The 17,842-nt window shown below is 41.9% G+C and overlaps 1 protein-coding gene across 2 annotated transcripts; it reads left to right on the top strand.

Annotated features, from left to right (window-relative positions):
* The first annotated feature begins 78 nt into the window (after window positions 1–78).
* Window positions 79–15,847, top strand: LOC135510538 (TRAF-interacting protein with FHA domain-containing protein A-like). Of its 2 annotated transcripts, none has more exons than XM_064931548.1 (2): window positions 79–342; window positions 14,416–15,847. In XM_064931548.1, the coding sequence occupies exon 2, from the start codon at window positions 14,481–14,483 to the stop codon at window positions 15,081–15,083; it is 603 nt and encodes a 200-aa protein (XP_064787620.1). In that variant the 5' UTR covers window positions 79–342; window positions 14,416–14,480; the 3' UTR covers window positions 15,084–15,847. The 2 variants fall into 2 exon arrangements, with proteins under 2 accessions (XP_064787620.1, XP_064787619.1); XM_064931547.1 differs by lacking the exon at window positions 79–342 and adding an exon at window positions 13,610–13,841.
* Window positions 15,848–17,842: the final 1,995 nt, after the last annotated feature.

The raw sequence follows: 17,842 nt of genomic DNA, 5'->3' as shown, positions 1-17,842 counted from the left end.
ATCTCTCTGATTCAGAGGGGTTGGGTTAAATGCGGAAGACACATTTCAGTTGAATGCATTCAGTTGTACAACTGACAAGGTATCGCCCTTTCCCTTAGATGCACTGGGCTATTACCAACAGGAACGTGAAATGTAACCAGTAAGTTAATTAATCTGTGAATTGTCTTCTCTAGTTCTCAAGCTCAACTACTTTGCCCTTGTAAAATGTTTCCTTCAAGTTAGTGGAGTTGCGATGACCTCCATCTTTGCCCCTAATTATTCCAATTTATGTGGGCAATTTTGAGCCAAAGTTTATCGAGGATGAGACCAGGAACCCTTCTCCAAGATCCTCAAATGGTTCAGGTATGTTGATGATATTCTCTATGTGTGGATTGGCATTGAGCAAAAACTCCATGAATTAACTTCCTTTTTTAATATTAGGAACACTGACCTGAAGTTCTTTATTGAATACGACCATACCCGTATCCATTCTTGGGCATGTGAATGAGGAACTTATCACCACTCTGTATCAGAAAGAGACTGACAAACACTTTTCTCCTAGCAAGTAGCACTCATCCTAGTGCCCTTAAAAAAGGTTTACCCAAGAGCTAGTTCTATAGGCTCAGACGTGTGTCATTCGACAGAGGACTTTATTGATAAAGTTTTCTGGACAGGGGTTACTCCACCCTGTGTGTGGAAGAGGCATACCAAATTGAGCTCTCTAAACCTCGCCAGGATATACAAAAAAAAGTGTTAACTTCAAAAGGAGTTCTCTGTTACTTGCATTACTACATTCACCCCCAAAGCTTTATCGCCCCTAGTGGCATCGGAGACGTGTTGATGGATGTTGAGCATCAAGTGTCTTAGTGACGCATAATTAAAGTTGCCGGAAACCAGAAAAGCAGCCTCTGGCTGTAGGCTCTTGCTTGTTTATAGCCTTGTGCCAGCTTGTTATTTTTTTATCCTGAGGTGGAATGTATACAACATTCACAATAACAGCTGAAATCTCCTTCGGGAGGTAGAAAAGTCTGCACTTCCTTTGCGTTGGAGTTGATGTAGAGGCAAACCACTACTTTGACCCCATCTGCTCCTGCCCATACATACCAACAGCCTGGGAGGATGGGACACCACAACTCAACAAACCCTGTAACTCTTCTGAAGTCAAATCTCATATACCCAAATACTTCTCAGAAGCTACCAACACAACATCTATTTTCTGCGATTTACTTTCCATTTCTGCAGTACAGTTGAAAACCATTGCTATGAGCGCTAAGAAGCCAACCTTACTGAAACAGAACTCAATCGTTACCCTATCCCTCAATACCAGCACAAATCTACTACTCACTGTGATCCTCTCAGGATCCCTCACCCATCCTCCTCCACATTTTTTCACTGCCCAAGACACTTTCACCAAAAATGTCACTCCTACTGGTCCAGATTCTTCCTCAACACACAGCTCTTCTTCCTTGCTGTCCATAACCATGTCTATCCGTTCACCACTCTATTGCCCAGCTGCATGGCTTGCAAAGCACACACTGAAGACGTTTCTCCAAAACCCAATTTCTGTTCCTTTGCCGACTTTACAAGTCTGTCTCTCTGACTTCACCATACAGGTGACGTCTCTTTCCAAACCAAAGTTCCTATGACATGCACTGTCAATTGTGGGACCTTATATAGACAATAGACAGGTGTGTTTCTTTCTAAATCATGTCCAAACAATTGAATTGGCCACAAGTTTACTCCAATCAAGCTATAACGAAGTCTCAGGGCAAATCAAAGGAAATTGGATGCACCGGAACTCAATTTGGAGTATCATAGCAAAGGGGTGTGAATAAAAAAATCAAATCCAACTTTCACATGTGCCGCATACAAGTCTAGGACCAAAAGGCTGCTAAACAGCTTCTACCCCCAAGCCATAAACCTGCTGAACAATTAATCAAATGGCCATGGACTCTTTACATTCTGCCCCCTCCATTTGTTTTGTTCACCGCTACTCGCCGTTTACTTTCTATGAAGTCACTTCACCCCTACCTGCATGTACAAATTACCTCAACTAACCTGTACCCCCACACACTGACTCGGTACTGGTATCCCCTGTATATAGCCTCGTTATTGTTATGTTAGTTTTTATAATTTTTTATTTTATTTTTTGGGGAAAATGTTTTAACTCTTCTTGAACGGCACTTTTGGTTAAGGGCTTGTAAGTAAGCATTTCACTGTAAGGTCTACACTTGTATTTTGCGCATATTTATTTATTTATTTATTTTTATTTCACCTTTATTTAACCAGGTAGGCAAGTTGAGAACAAGTTCTCATTTACAATTGCGACCTGGCCAAGATAAAGCAAAGCAGTTCGACACATACAACGACACAGAGTTACACATGGAGCAAAACAAAATACAGTCTATAATACAGTATAAACAAGTCTATATACGATGTGAGCAAATGAGGTGAGATAAGGGAGGTAAAGGCAAAAAAGGCCATGGTGGCAAAGTAAATACAATATAGCAAGTAAAACACTGGAATGGTAGATTTGCAATGGAAGAATGTGCAAAGTAGAAATAAAAATAATGGGGTGCAAAGGAGCAAAATAATTAAATAAATTAAATAAGATATGACAAAGTTCGATTTGAATACTTGTGCATATGAGATATTTTTGGATTTCATTTTCAATACATTTGCTAACATTTCTAAAACAATATGTTTTTGCTTTGTCATTATAGTGTGTAGATGGGTGAGAGAAAAAAATCCAGGTAATCCATTTTGAATTCAGGCTGTAACACAACAAAATGTGGAATTGCCAAGGTGTTTGAATACTTCCTGAAGGCACTGTGTATAGTGTTCTATATTTGTTTTCCTTTGCTTTCTTTTTTGGCCGCTTTTCAGCTGTAATGCTCCCTTTTTGAGAGTATAGGTTCCTTATACTGACATTTTAATTGTTCCATTTTATATGACATCTAGTGACCCTTTGGGATACTTTAGGTTACCACAGGTGTTGCGGTCATTATCTCTGGCTCACTGTGTGGCCTTACAGTGCCTCCGGAAGGTATTCAGAACACTTGACTTTTTCCACATTTGTTATTCTAAAATTGATTTTTTTTTAAAATCACAATCTACACAACAATACCCCATAATGACAAAGAAAAAATAGGTGTAGAAAGTTTTGCTAATTTATTAAAAATAAAACAGAAATATTACATTTACATAATTATTCAGACCCTTTACTCAGTACTTTGTTGAAGCACCTCTGGCAGCAATTACAGCCTCGAGTCATCTTGGGTATGACGCGACAAGCTTGGCACACCTGTATTTGGGGAGTTTCTCCCATTCTTCTCTGCAGATCCTCTCAAGCTCTGTAAGGTTGGATGGGGAGTGTTGCTGTACAGCTATTTTCAGGTCTCTCCAGAGATGATCGATTGGGTTCAAGTCCAGGCTCTGGCTGGGCCACTCAAGGATATTCAGAGACTTGTCCCGAAGCCACTCCTGCGTTGTCTTGGCTGTGTGTTTAGGGTCGTTGTCCTGTTGGAAGGTGAACCTTTGCCCCAGTCAGAGGCCCTGAGCGCCCATCACCATGCTTCACCGTTAAGATGGTGGCAGGTTTCCTCCAGACGTGACGCTTGGCATTCAGGTCAAATAGTTTCAACAGACCAGAGAATCTTCTTTCTCATGGTCAAGAGTCTTTAGGTGCCTTTTGGAAAACTCCAAGCTGGCGGTCAAGGCCTTTTACTGAGGAGTGGCTTCCGTCTGGCCACTCTACCATAAAGGCCTGATTGGTGGAGTGCTGCAGAGATGGTTGCCCTTCTTAAAGGTTCTCCACAGAAGAACCCTAGAGCTCTGTCAGAGTGACCATCTGGTTCTTGGTCACCTCCCTGACTAAGGCACTTCTCCCCCGATTGCTCAATCTGGCCGGACGGCCAGCTATAGGAAGTCTTGGTGGCTCCAGACTTATTCCAATTAAGAATGATGGAGGGCCACTGTGTTCTTGGGGATATTCAACGCTGCATACATGTTTTGGTACCATTCCCCAGATCTGTGGCTCGACACAATCCTGTCTCGGAGCGCTACGGACAATTCCTTCGACCTTATTGCTTGGTTTTTGCTCTGACATGCACTGTCAACTGTGGGACCTTATATAGACAGTTGTGTGCCATTCCAAATCATGTCCAATCAATTGAATTTACCACAAGTGGACTCAAATCAAGTTGTAGAAACATCTGAAGGATGATCAATGGAAACATGATGCTCCTGAGCTCAATTTTGAGTCTCATAGCAAAGGGTTTGAATACCTGTGTAAATAAGGTGTTTTTATTTTAATACATTTGAAGAAAAATCTAAAACTGTTTTCGCTTAGTTATTTGGTATTGTGTGCAGATTGCTGAGGATTTTTATTTTATTTAACCCATTTTAGAATTTGGCAAGTAGTCTGAATACTTTCCGAAGCCATTGTATATGTCCCACTATTGTTTGTGGAGACATGCTCTGATGAGGGTCGACTGACTGAAAGCTCAGCGACATTTAAAGACATTTGCATCTGACTGGATGTATGCTGAGACTTTTTCCCTTTGGCCTCCAGCACCTTCACTAATAGATTATGTCTTTTATCTAATACATTCTGCTAACACTTGTAACAATCTTTTTAAATACATAGATGTTTTAGATTACTTTTTATTGGGTAAGAGTGGGACAATTGTGGTGCAAGGAGATTTTGAGAAGCACATACAGCTATGTTTTGACTTCTTTGATCGGCGTGTATATCATCTATCCAGCAGAGGGCAGTAGGCTTCCATAAAGGGAACACACCACAGCCAAACCAAAAGGATCTCAGATGGATATTTGGGTTCATAGAAAACGATAGATTATCTGTAGGCTACCCCCCAACGGAAATTATACATGATCTGTAAACACATCTGTAGTCTCGTGTGGCCAGCCTTCCAACATTATGTACAGAACCCTCATTTGGAAAGGGCACTAGTAACCCTGAGTGAACAAACAAGATCGTGGTTTTTAAAATATTTTATTAGGGGGGTGTGTACAGCTGTACAGACCAATACAACTATTTTACAGCATAGGTTAAAATACATATGAATGCTTAATAAATTCTACTTTCCTAACTTACCAGGGGCCTTGAACTTCAAACAAAGGGGTGCATTCACTAGGAACCAAACGGGCCGAAGCAGAGGGGGACTCCGTAGCATTAACTTGTACAATTAGAAACGCTTGTTTTCGTTGCTAAATGTTCACTTTGGTGTACACTAATGAATACATCCCCTAAATCAATATGTACCTGCTGACTTTAAGACTTTGTCCATGCTTGCTTATGGATGGAATTACACTGAACAAAAATATAAACAACATGTGAAGTGTTGGTCTTTTGTGTCAGCTCTTGAAATGTGTGACCAAGACATTTCCCACCCACACACACAAAAAAAGGCTTATTTCTCAAATTTTGGGCACAAATTTCTTTACATCCCTGTTAGTGATAATTTCTCCTTTGCCAATATAATCCATGCACCTGACAGCTGTGGCATATCAAGGAGCTGATTAAACAGCATGATCATTACACAGGTACATCTTGTGCTGGGGAAAATAAAAGACCACTCTAAAATGTGCAGATTTGTTACACAAAACAATGCCACAGACGTCTCTATTTGGGGGACTGTGCAACTGGCATGCTGACTGCAGGAATGTCAACTAGATATGTTGCCAGAGAACTGAATGTTAATTTCTCTACAATAAGCCGCCTCCGTCATTTTAGAGAATATGGCAGTATGTCCAACCGGCCTCACAACCGCAGACCTTGTGTATGGCATTTTGTGGGCTAGCTGTTTGCTGATGTCAATGTGGTGAACCGTGTGCCCCATGGTTGCGGTGGGGTTATGGTATGGGCAGGCATAAGCCAGGGACAACGAACACAACTGCCTTTTATCTATGGCAATTTGAATGCAGAGAGAAACCGTGCAGAGCCCCTGAAGCCCATTGTCATGCCATTCATCCAGTCATCATGTCGCAAAGATCTGTACACAATTCCTGGATGCTGAAAATTTCCCAGTTCTTTCATGGCCTGCATATTCAGACATGTCAATGATTGAGCATGTTTGGGATGCTCTGAAATCACGTGTACGACAGCGTGTTCCAGTTCCCGCCAATATCCAGCACCTCGCACAGCCATTGAATAGGACTGGGACGACATGTCACAGGCCACAAACAATAGCCTGATCAACTCTATGCGAAGGGGGATGTGTCACACTGCATGAGGCAAATGGTCACACCAGATACGGACTGGTTTTCTGATCCACGCCCCTACCTCTTTTTTAAGGTATCAGTGAACAACAGATGCATATCTGTATTCCCAGTTATGTTAGATTCATAGATTAGGGCCTAATTATTTAATTTGAGTGATTCCCTTATATGAACTGTTAAACTCAGTAAAATCGATGAAATTGTAGCATGTTGCGTTTATATTTTTGTTCAGTATATATTTTAAACAAATCTGAATCCTTCACAACGACGTAAAACATTTCCACAACCAACATCATGTTTACAGACCATTCGGAAAGAGTTCAGACGCCTTGACCTTTTCCACATTTTGTTACATTACAGCCTTATTCTAAAATTGATAAAGTTTTCGCCCCTCAATCTACACACAAAATCCCATAATGACAAAGCAAATACAGGTTTAGACATTTTTGCAAATGTATTACAAATAAAAAACATATCACATTAACATAAGTATTTAGATCCTTTACTTAGTACTTTGTTGATGCACCTTTGGAAGCGATTACAGCCTCGAGTCTTCTTGGGTATGACACAACAAGCTTGGCACACCTGTATTTGGGGAGTTTCTCCCATTCTTTTCTGCAGATCCTCTCAAGCTCTGTAAGGTTGGATGGAGAGCGTCACTGCACAGCTATTTTTAGGTCTCTCAATAGATGTTCGATCGGATTAAAAGGCATTCAGAGACTTGTCCCAAAGCCACTCCTGTGTTGTATTGGCTGTGCGCTTAGGGTCGTTGTCCTGTTGGAATGTGTACCTTCACCCCAGTCTAAGGTCCTGAGCACGTTTTCATCAAGGATCTCTGTACTTTGCTTTGTTCGTTTTCCTTCGATCCTGACTTGTCTCCCAGTCCCTGCCGCTGAAAAACATCCCAAAAGCATGATGCTGCCACAACCTTGCTTCACTATAGGGATGGTGCCAGGTTTCCTTCAAACGTGACGCTTGGCATTCAGGCTAAATAATTAATTATTGGTTTCATCAGACCAGAGAATCTTGTTTCTCATGGTCAGTCCTTTAGGTGCCTTTTACTGAAGAGTGGCTTCCGTCTGGCCACTCTACCACAAAGGCTGCAGAGATGGGAGAACCTTCCAGAAGGACAGCCATCTCCACAGAGGAACTCTTGAGCTCTGTCAGAGTGCCCATCGGGTTCTTGGTCTCCTCCCTGACCAAGGCCTTCTCCTCCGATTGCTCAGTTTGGCCAGGAAGCCAGCTCTAGGAAATCTTGGTGGTTCCAAACTTCTTCCATTTAAGAATGGAAGCCACTGTGATCTTGGGGACCTTCAATGTCGCAGAAATTGTTTGATACTCTTCTCCTTTCTCGGCTTTCTACGGGCAATTTCTTCGACCTCATGGCTTGGTTTTTGCTCTGACATGCACTGTCAGATGTGGGACCTTATAGACAGGTGTGTGCCGTTCCAAATCCTGTCCAATCAATTGAATTGGCCAAAAGTAGACTAATATCAAGTTGTAGAAACATCAAGGATGATAAATAGAAACAGGATACACCTGATCTCAATTGCGAGTCTTATAGCAAAGGGTCTGAATACTTATGTAAATAAGGTATTCCTCTTTTTTATACATTTGTCAAACTTTCCAAAAACCTGTTTCGCTTGGTCATTATGGGGTATTGTGTGTAGATTGATAGAACATATATATATATTTTATCCATTAGAATAATGGCTACAATGTAACAATGTGAAAAAAGTCAAGGGGTCAGAATACTTTCTGAATGCACTGTATGTTTAAGGTGCAATCTGGGATTTAGCCCCCCCCAACTGTTAACCAAACAAGTGGTGATGAGGCTTAAGAAATGTAGGTTAACCACTCAAATTATTCATAGACGGAGCGATTGATACAAGGACCGACCATATATGAGCTAAAAATTTCAGTTTTGAAGCTGCAGTTTGTTTACAAAGAATTGAGTAAGACAAGGTTATATTTGGGGCTCTGATGAACATATTTCTGTGCAGTTGAAGGTCATGACGCATATAAGTTGTATTCTTCAAGAATCAATGGCGAGGCCTATACATCATTAACACAAGTCCAAAAATGTTGATGAATCCCAGATTGACCCATTAGACATTTGGTTGATAATGGTTGCATTTATGCACGCAGCCCATATCTGATATTCTTTTCACTAAACTGGCCTTTTGACCAATCAGCCCAGCTCTGAAAATGATGTGATGTGAAAAGAACTGATGTGATTGGTCACAATACGAATTAGTGGGGAACATATATGACACTTGGAATGCCCGTCTAAACGCAGCCATATTGCTTTTTAGTTTTGGAAAGGAAGTCCAAAAAAAAAGAAGCTTACCTGTTCATGCCAGGCCTAAATCAAGCAAACAGAGGTCATTTGCCATTCTCCTGTACTAAATTGGAAAAGACCTTGACTCATGTGTACCTAAATTCATCACGCTTAACTCTTCGTTTCATACAACTGATCTTGATTCACATCTTTTACCTGGTTAAGTTACTGCAGGCTTTGCCAAGAACATCTCTCCAGAGATGCTCCAAGAGCGAGGGTGCTCATCACATCATCATGCCAAGTGTAATATGTTGAGAACTGGGGACATGACAATGTCAATCCAACCCATGACACCTAAATAAATTGATGGGCAGTGAAAGGGGTTGATTTAGAAGTCAAGGGGAGACACAAGTGATAACGTTATTTCACATTGGTAGAGGACGATAATTAATTTATCATCAGGCACATAACCCCCTTCACATGATCACAATTCAATGATTAAAATGTAATGAGAAGCAACTGATCATCTACCATCTTTCCACTGATTGTGATAAGAATCTGCGATAAGATGTTAAGAGATCAAAAAATTAAAACAATTATTATACAATTCAGTTTGTCCTCTGATGACAAAAAATTGGGGTAACGAGCAACCATAAGCAAATATTTGATCATTTACAAATTAACCAACTAGTCAATTGTTGTAGTCCATCGTAGTGGTTTTATTATGCCATTGTACATTGTCGCATAACTTCAGATTGAACAAGGAAACACAAGATGGTTCGTATTTAAGTCGATATACAGTCGCGATTATTTGCTAAAAGTAACATCCTACTTGTAACATCCTAACGTGTTGACGCTTCCATTCATCAAATTTAAGAAGTGTGACTTATCAGCAAAAGTTTGTATAATGACACATTACAGTATATCAAGACAAAATATTGGAACGTAAAAGAAATATGCACGGCTCAAAGGCTTCTGGGAGCCAGAGACTAAAAAGGTAACTAAAGCACAATACTAAAATAATACAAACCAAAAAAGGCCAAAACAATACAAGTGTAATAAAAATGTTTTCGATGACGAGAAGTCAAACATTACAATTGCTCCTGAGAATGAAACGCGCTCAGCCACAGATGAATGCTGTGCGCATCAGGATGCGATGACTGTGACGAGGACGTAAATCTTGTTGAAGTAAATACACCTGGAAAGAGGGCGAACCACACAAGTCAACCGGTGCGAACACGTGTTTCATTTATAAACAATCTACATTCATCGTTCCATTCTCATCAGCAGCAACTTGTGAGACACTTCAATCTAAATGGTCAAATTAATACTCTACATCAGTTCCTCACTTTTGCTAATACATGATTTATGTTTAGCTCAATCATTGCCTACAAACCAGCAATGCCAACGAGAGGATTAAGAATTACGATTTTTCGCAGAGATCTCTTACACATGCTTTTTCTCCCAGTTCAAGCATTTCACGGTTAATCTGAAGGTTTAGCGAAGAGCGACTGTCAGACCATTCCTCACAGAACTGAGGCATGAAGCCCGTCTAAAGAGCGCATCAAGTGACTTTTGGCTTACGTCGATCCCGGAGCAAACATCAATTATTCCGGAGCTGGCCAGCTGAAGAGTTCCATCAGCCACTCCTGGGCTACAATCACCTATCCGGACCCATTTTACTGCCGATGCGGAGCCCCACCGGGCCTTCACGACTGGACTACTGACATTATCTGCCCGAGGGAGTTATCCAACTGGGCCCTCCGTCGCAACGTTACCTGAACGCCCATCTGTAGCCCGCTAATCATTAGCTGTCTTATTGGCTGCTATCTGAATAGGTCTATCGGACAATTTTTCTTGGGTAACTATAACTATATATATATTGCCAATTGATCCCCTCTACCATAAGGGGACCCCACTTCCATCTACAGATGGAAATGCACGAGGTGGCTAAAAACAGACCTCCATCCTATGCTAGCTTGCTACCGATGACCCGGCTAGCTGTCTGAATCGCCGTTACCCCAACCAACCTCACTACTGACTGGACCCTTATGATCACTCGACTAAGCATGCCACTCCTTAATGTCAATATGCCTTGTCCATTGCTGTTCTGGTTAGTGTTTATTGGCTTATTTCACTGTAGAGCCTCTAGCCCTGCTCATTATACCTCATCCAACCTTTCAGTTCCACCACCCACACATGCGATGACATCACCTGGTTTCAATTATGTTTTTAGAGACAATATATCTCTCATCATCACTCAATACCTTGGTTTACCTCCACTGTATTCACATCCTACCATACCTTTGTCTGTACATTATACCTTGAAGCTATTTTATCGCCCCCAGAAACCTCCTTTTACTCTCTGTTCCAGACGACCAATTCTCATAGCTTTTAGCCGTACCCTTATCCTACTCCTCCTCTGTTCCTCTGGTGATGTAGAGGTGAATCCAGGCCCTGCAGTGCCTAGCTCCACTCCTATACCCCAGGCGCTCTCTTTTGATGACTTCTGTAACCGTAATAGCCTTGGTTTCATGCATGTTAACAGTAGAAGCCTCCTAAGTTTGTTTTATTCACTGCTTTAGCACACTCTGCCAACCCGGATGTTCTAGCTGTGTCTGAATCCTGGCTTAGGAAGACCACCAAAAATTCTGAAATCTCCATCCCTAACTACAACATTTTCAGACAAGATAGAACGGCCAAAGGGGGCGGTGTTGCAATCCACTGCAAAGATAGTTCTGTCCTACTATCCAGGTCTGTACCCAAACAATTTGAACTTCTACTTTTAAAAATCCACCTCTCTAAAAACAAGTCCCTCACCGTTGCCGCCTGCTATAGACCACCCTCTGCCCCCAGCTGTGCTCTGGACACCATATGTGAACTGATTGCCCCCCATCTATCTTCAGAGCTCATGCTGCTAGGCGACCTAAACTGGAACATGCTTAACACCCCAGCCATCCTACAATCTCACACAAATTATCAATGAACCTACCAGGTACCTCCCCAAAGCCTTAAACATGGGCACCGTCATAGATATCATCCTAACCAACTTGCCCTCTAAATACACCTCTGCTGTCTTCAACCAAGATCTCAGCGATCACTGCCTCATTGCCTGCATCCGCAATGGGTCAGCAGTCAAACGACCTCCACTCATCACTGTCAAACGCTCCCTGAAACACTTCAGCGAGCAGGCCTTTCTAATCGACCTGGCCGGGGTATCCTGGAAGAATATTGATCTCATCCCGTCAGTAGAGGATGCCTGGGTATTTTTTTAAATGCCTTCCTAACCATCTTAAATAAGCATGCCACATTCAAGAAATTCAGAAGCAGGAACAGATATAGCGCTTGGTTCTCCCCAGACCTGACTGCCCTTAACCAACACAAAAACATCCTATGGTGTTCTACATTAGCATCGAACAGCCCCCGTGATATGCAGCTGTTCTTTCTTCCAGTTCTCTGCTGCCAATGACTGGAACAAACTACAAAAATCTCTGAAATGTATCTCCCTCACTAGCTTTAAGCACCAGCTATCAGAGTGTCTCAAATTAATGCACCTGTACATAGCCCATCTATAATTTAGCCCAAACAACAACCTCTCCCCCTACTGTATTTATTTATTTTGCTCCTTTGCACCCCATTATTTCTATTTCTACTTTGCACATTCTTCCACTGCAAATCTACCATTCCAGTGTTTTACTTGCTATATTGTATTTACTTCGTCACCATGGCCTTTTTTTTTGCCTTTACTCCCCTTATCTCACCTCATTTGCTCACATTGTATATAGACTTATTTTTGTACTGTATTATTGACTGTTTTACTCCATGTGTAACTTTGTGTTGTTGTATGTGTTGAACTGCTTTGCTTTATCTTGGCCATGTCGCAATTGTAAATGAGAACTTGTTCTCAACTTGCCAACCTGGTTAAATAAAGGTGAAATAAAACTTTTTTTTTTTTAAGTAGCTAACTTGGCAAATGCGCTAGCTAGTTATTCGCCACCTCTACAACACGCCTGTAACGTTATACGTCTGAGAAGAGGCACTCCAAAAGCTTGTTACTGCAAAAACACTGATAACATTCTTCAGTACTGGTAGAAATTCCATAAGGATTAACCTCGAGTCAATTTCAAATGTTTTAGTACAGCAGTTTTTTTTAAATGTTATCGACCAGACATATTGAATAGTACACTTACCTCAATCGGTTAACGTTGGTTACTTCACTTTCGTATAAAAATGTCTACACCGCGTTCGAAGAGCAGAAAACCCCCGAGCCTGCTGAGATGCGTTATGCTAGCTGATTGGTTAGACAACCATTGTTCTTTGATTAACCTGTGAATTCACCAATGACATTAAGTTGTTACAGCGTTACTAACGCCAAGAGTAGGCACGTAATACGGACCATCAGTCACATGAGCAAACAGTGAATAGCTTGAAACTGCTTAGGCAACTTGAGGTTATTTATTAGCCTAGCTAGGTACATAATACTATGATTATGCCACTATTCGTACCAACTACTTCGAATGGTATGACTTATGATATTAGCCTGCTTGGTATACGTATTGTAATGAAACAGCAGTAAGCAGGTCTCAAACCCTCGACCTTCGAGCCCGAGGTCCGGCGCGCTATCGACTGTGCCGCAAAAGCATGCTCGTGTGGCAGGGTCGTTTCCGCGCTCATAAACCCAGGGTCGTTACAGTATTTTATTGAACACATATAGACACATTTTTCTTCACTTTATTATCACCATGATCTGTAGAGCTATGTGTCGCAGGCAACCAAGATTCGTTTTACTGCTTCAGGGTTTTAGCATGCTGATTACAGATGGCAGTCGATGATTGACAATAGCCCCCCTTTCCCCAAAAAGTTAATTTGACATGCAATTTCATCACAGATAAGAAGCTAGTTGGTTTAACTGATACTGCTCCTTTGTCGACTGTACTCACACGGTCATAAAATAGCCCTATGAGCCTGCCTGTTACTGAAAATCGTAAGGAAGTTGTATAGAACCTGCCAAGGTGAAAGCATAATCAGACGTTCCCTAAACATCGAGCTATAACCGGATAATGACGAACAGCAGTTCACTGCCACTGGTGGTGCTATGTATGGTGCTGCTGGTTCTGGTTGACGTAAGGATCACCCCCTTCCTGTTGTTTTGGTCCCTGCAGTATCCTCCGATACCCGTTATAGTTGACACAACACTTTGTGCGCCAATAGGCAACAGTTGTACTGGTTCTAGTAAACAAAGCAAGTCAACCGTCGGAGACAGACTACTGTATAATGTAGCCCGATCTTTCGAGACGCTACAAGCAAAATAAATAATCCTACAGCCTACCCAATTTTACAGGTAAGATATAGCAAGTTTGGAAGTGAACATTCAGAATGGTTTTGTTTGAACGAATGTCATATGTGATTCTCATTAAAATGTTAGACAAACCTAGTATTGTTATTGGTGCTTAAGAAAAAGTGTGGAAGATATTTACAGATTATATATCTAACATGTTATTCACCTTTCTCTGATGACAATATAGAATGACCTTTGTGAAAAAGCAGTCTATCCTAAGCCGTTTCCCTGTGTATACTTGAAAAAGGCTACATTCGTATCACAGTGGAATTACTTTAAGCCAGTGAACTTTTTAGAGGAAATGCTGACAGGCTGAGGGTGTGGAATGATGATGCAATTCTAAGAACTAAAAATGTTAGAACAAATAACAAAGCACATTGAGATTTTGTACTGCTTTATGGAAATACCCTGAACATTCTTCCTATGGGTTAGAGCAATAGAATTACGTGTTTTTCATTCCATCACCCTCTGACATCCTCTATCTGAGCTGTTATTCTCTGTCTAGTAATGAGACTTATTTAGTGCCAGAATAACAAAAAGTAATCCATTTGAATATTCCTCTCTGTTTTTCTCTTAGACCAAGTTAACCAGAAAGTGAAAGACAACATCCCTTCAATTGCATCAGCCATCATAAGATCCATCATGGAGGTGTCTCACACCGTGGAAACAGAGGAGCTGATGACATACCTCCAGATCCAGCTCTACCACCCGCAGCAAGCTTCCAGGGCTCTGTACCGCATGTTGCCTTTGGAAACCAGACACAAGCTCCAGGCCGAGGACCCAGTGAGGCTGGGCCGGGATGCTCAGGCCTGCACCTTCGTGCTGGCCGACCCCCGTGTCTCCCGCAAGCAGCTGTCCTTGCAGGCCTACCGCACCTCCAACAGCCCGGACATGCTATTTTCTGTGCAGAACCTCAGCCAGAAGGGACGTGTGACTGTCAATGGGTTTGAGCTGGGGTTCCTGGAGAGGGCAGAGCTGCCGGGTAAGGCCCTGATACGGTTCGGGGAATACGAGATGCTGATACGCCGTGAGAATGGAGAGGCGAAGGGGAGCTTTGAGGTGGAGTTTGGGGTGCTGGCAGTACCCCCTTCCAGAGAGATGGGCATGGTCGTGCCAAATATGGTGCCCGTCATGGACACGGGCTCAGACCTTTCAACCAATGGCATCCCACCACTCATGAGCCAAGGGCCAATGGAGATGGATGAGACAATCATGTACCAATCAGGCAGGGCGCTTCTTCCATAAAATAGTTTTACTACAATGGCAGCCATATTGTTTTGGTTATATTGTATTATTTTCTCTTCAACTAGAAGCAGTTTTCTTGAAAAATGCAGATGTTAAACATTCTGAAATCTTAAATCAAAATGTTGACTATGTGGTGCCAAGCTATCAGTACCTCAAATGTTTTTTTATATTCTACCTTATAACCCACTCCTCAAGTATTATTCACTGTTACGTTATTTTATCAAATGTGAAACTAAAGCTTGTGAATATTACCCTTTTTCATGATACCCAAATAAGAGCAAGTATCAGAATTCAATGAAGGATGGAGTTAGGAAGGATACTGTTTTGTAAATGTTGATTATAGTAGTAAAACTGTTTTATTTGATTATCGTGTTACACATCATATTAAAGGCTTTGGCAAGTACAAGTAACTAAAATTTAACCTGCGAGGAACCAAGGCACATTCTGAAAAACTGGCTATATCTGTATATGTTTTATTCGATCTGCATGTGAGATGAGACATGACCTCAATTTGCTCACCTTGACCCCATCTGCCTCAACTCTATCCGAATGAGCTGTGTAGAGCAAATGATGGTCAAACCAGATACTGACTGGTTTTCTGATTCATGTCCCTACTTTTTTTTTTTGGTACAGTATCCTTGACTAACAGATGCATTTCTGTATTCCCAGTCATGTGAAATCAATAGATTATGACCTAATTAATTTATTTCAATTGACTCTTTTCTTTATATGAACTGTAACTCATTAAAATCTTTGAAAATGTTGCATATTTTTGATCTGTGATTTCACTTCACAGAGACAATTTCTTCAAGTTTAGCACTAAATCCACACATATTTGGAGTATCCGAATGATGGTGAAGGCGGTGATGGTATTTACAATATACAACTGGGGTTGGCAACTAGGTCTGGATGCCGTGAAAAAAAGAAGAAATATAGGCCTTCAGGCTAGCCTACTCCAGTGACATGAAATAGGGTATATACTTAATTTTTTTATACAAACCTTAAATAACTTTTGGTTCTCACAGTCAAGCGAAATTATACAATGGAAAATGCATCACTTGTGCACTCTGAAGAGTAAACAAGCATACAACCAGTGGCGACCCATCATTCAGGTATGAGCCCAACCTGTTTGTTTTTTTGTTGCCTGTTTTGCATGTTATTTTGGCATTATTCCATGTCACATCAGTTTGCAAACAATGTAAAACATATAATAATAAGTTAACACAGCTGCATACAAGCATGGTCTCTTTTTTTGCTTTCTTAAGGCATTTTCAAAACGCAGATATTTCAGCCGAGCTCAGCACATTCTTTAGTGGTGGGGAAGCCAGCGGAAAATACGGAGCACAGGGTTTGGAAATGTTTTCTAGTTGTGCCGTGATTTGCTCAGTGTTCTGTCACTCATGGGGATATATACATCAATAAAAAATCTACGTCACTGAAGAATCTACGGGGAGAGCTAAAATATGTAAGCCCCTTGGGTGCTGCCATAGATTTACATTAGAAGTGCCTATTCAAGAAGGCTCAAGGTCATTGGCCACAGATAAAATGACGTCAAATCATGTTATATCTACCGTAGCTTTGATTGGACTGATCATGTCAAGGAGGGAAATAACAATGAAACATGCATGAGAGCACCAGTTGTTCTGGAAGACTGTGATCACACTCTCCACAGCCAATGTGAGTAAGACCTTTAAACAGGCAAACCTTCACAAGGCCGTAGGGCCAGACAGATTACCAGGAGGATGTGTACTGTGAGCATGTGCTGACCAACTGGCAAGTGTCTTCACTGACATTTTAAACCTCTCCCTGTCCGAGTCTGTAATACCAACATGTTTTAAGCAGACCACCATAGTGCCTGTGCCAAAGATCACTAAGGTAACCTTCCTAAACGACTCCCGACCCGTAGCACCTACATCTGAAGCCATGAAGTGCTTCAAACGGCTGGTCATGGCTCACATCAACACCATTATCCCAGGAACCCTAGACCCACTCCAATTTGCATACCGCCCCAACAGATCCACAGATGATGCAATCTCTATTGCACTCCACACTGCCCTTTCCCATCTGGACAAAAGGAACACCTATGTGAGAATGCTATTCATTGACTACAGCTCAGCGTTCAACACCATAGTGCCCTCAAAGCTCATCAATAAGCTAAGGACCCTGGGACTAAACACCTCCCTCTGCAACTGGATCCTGGACTTCCAGACAGGTTGCCCCCAGGTGGTAAGGGTAGGTAACAACACATCCGCCACGCTGATCCTCAACACAGGGGCCCCACAAGGGTGCGTGCTCAGTCCCCCCGTCCTCCCTGCTCACTCATGACTGCATGGCCAGGCACGGCTCCAACACTATCATTTGCTGATGACACAACAGTGGTAGACCTGATCACTGACAAAGACGAGACAGCCTATAGGGAGGTCAGAGACCTGGCCGTGTGTTGCCAAGACAACAACCTCTCCCTCAATGTGATTAAGACAAAGGAGATGATTGTGGACTACAGGAAAAAGAGGACCGAGCACTCCCCCATTCTCATCGACAGGGTTGCAGTGGAGCAGGTTGAGCGCTTCAAGTTCCTTGGTAGCCCCCACATTGACTCTGTACCGCTACCCCCCCCCCTCCCCGTATATAGTCTCGCTATTGTTATTTTACTGCTGCGCTTTAATTACTTTTATTTCTTATTCTTATCCATATTTCATTTTAACTGCATTGTTAGGGGCTCGTAAGTAAGCATTTCACTGTTTCACCTGTTGTATTCG

This window comes from Oncorhynchus masou, chromosome 23, assembly GCF_036934945.1.
Source record: "Oncorhynchus masou masou isolate Uvic2021 chromosome 23, UVic_Omas_1.1, whole genome shotgun sequence".
Taxonomy (NCBI): Eukaryota; Metazoa; Chordata; class Actinopteri; order Salmoniformes; family Salmonidae; genus Oncorhynchus; species Oncorhynchus masou.
The sequence above is the reverse complement of the archived record's forward strand: the minus strand, read 5'-3'. Positions and strand labels throughout refer to the sequence as shown.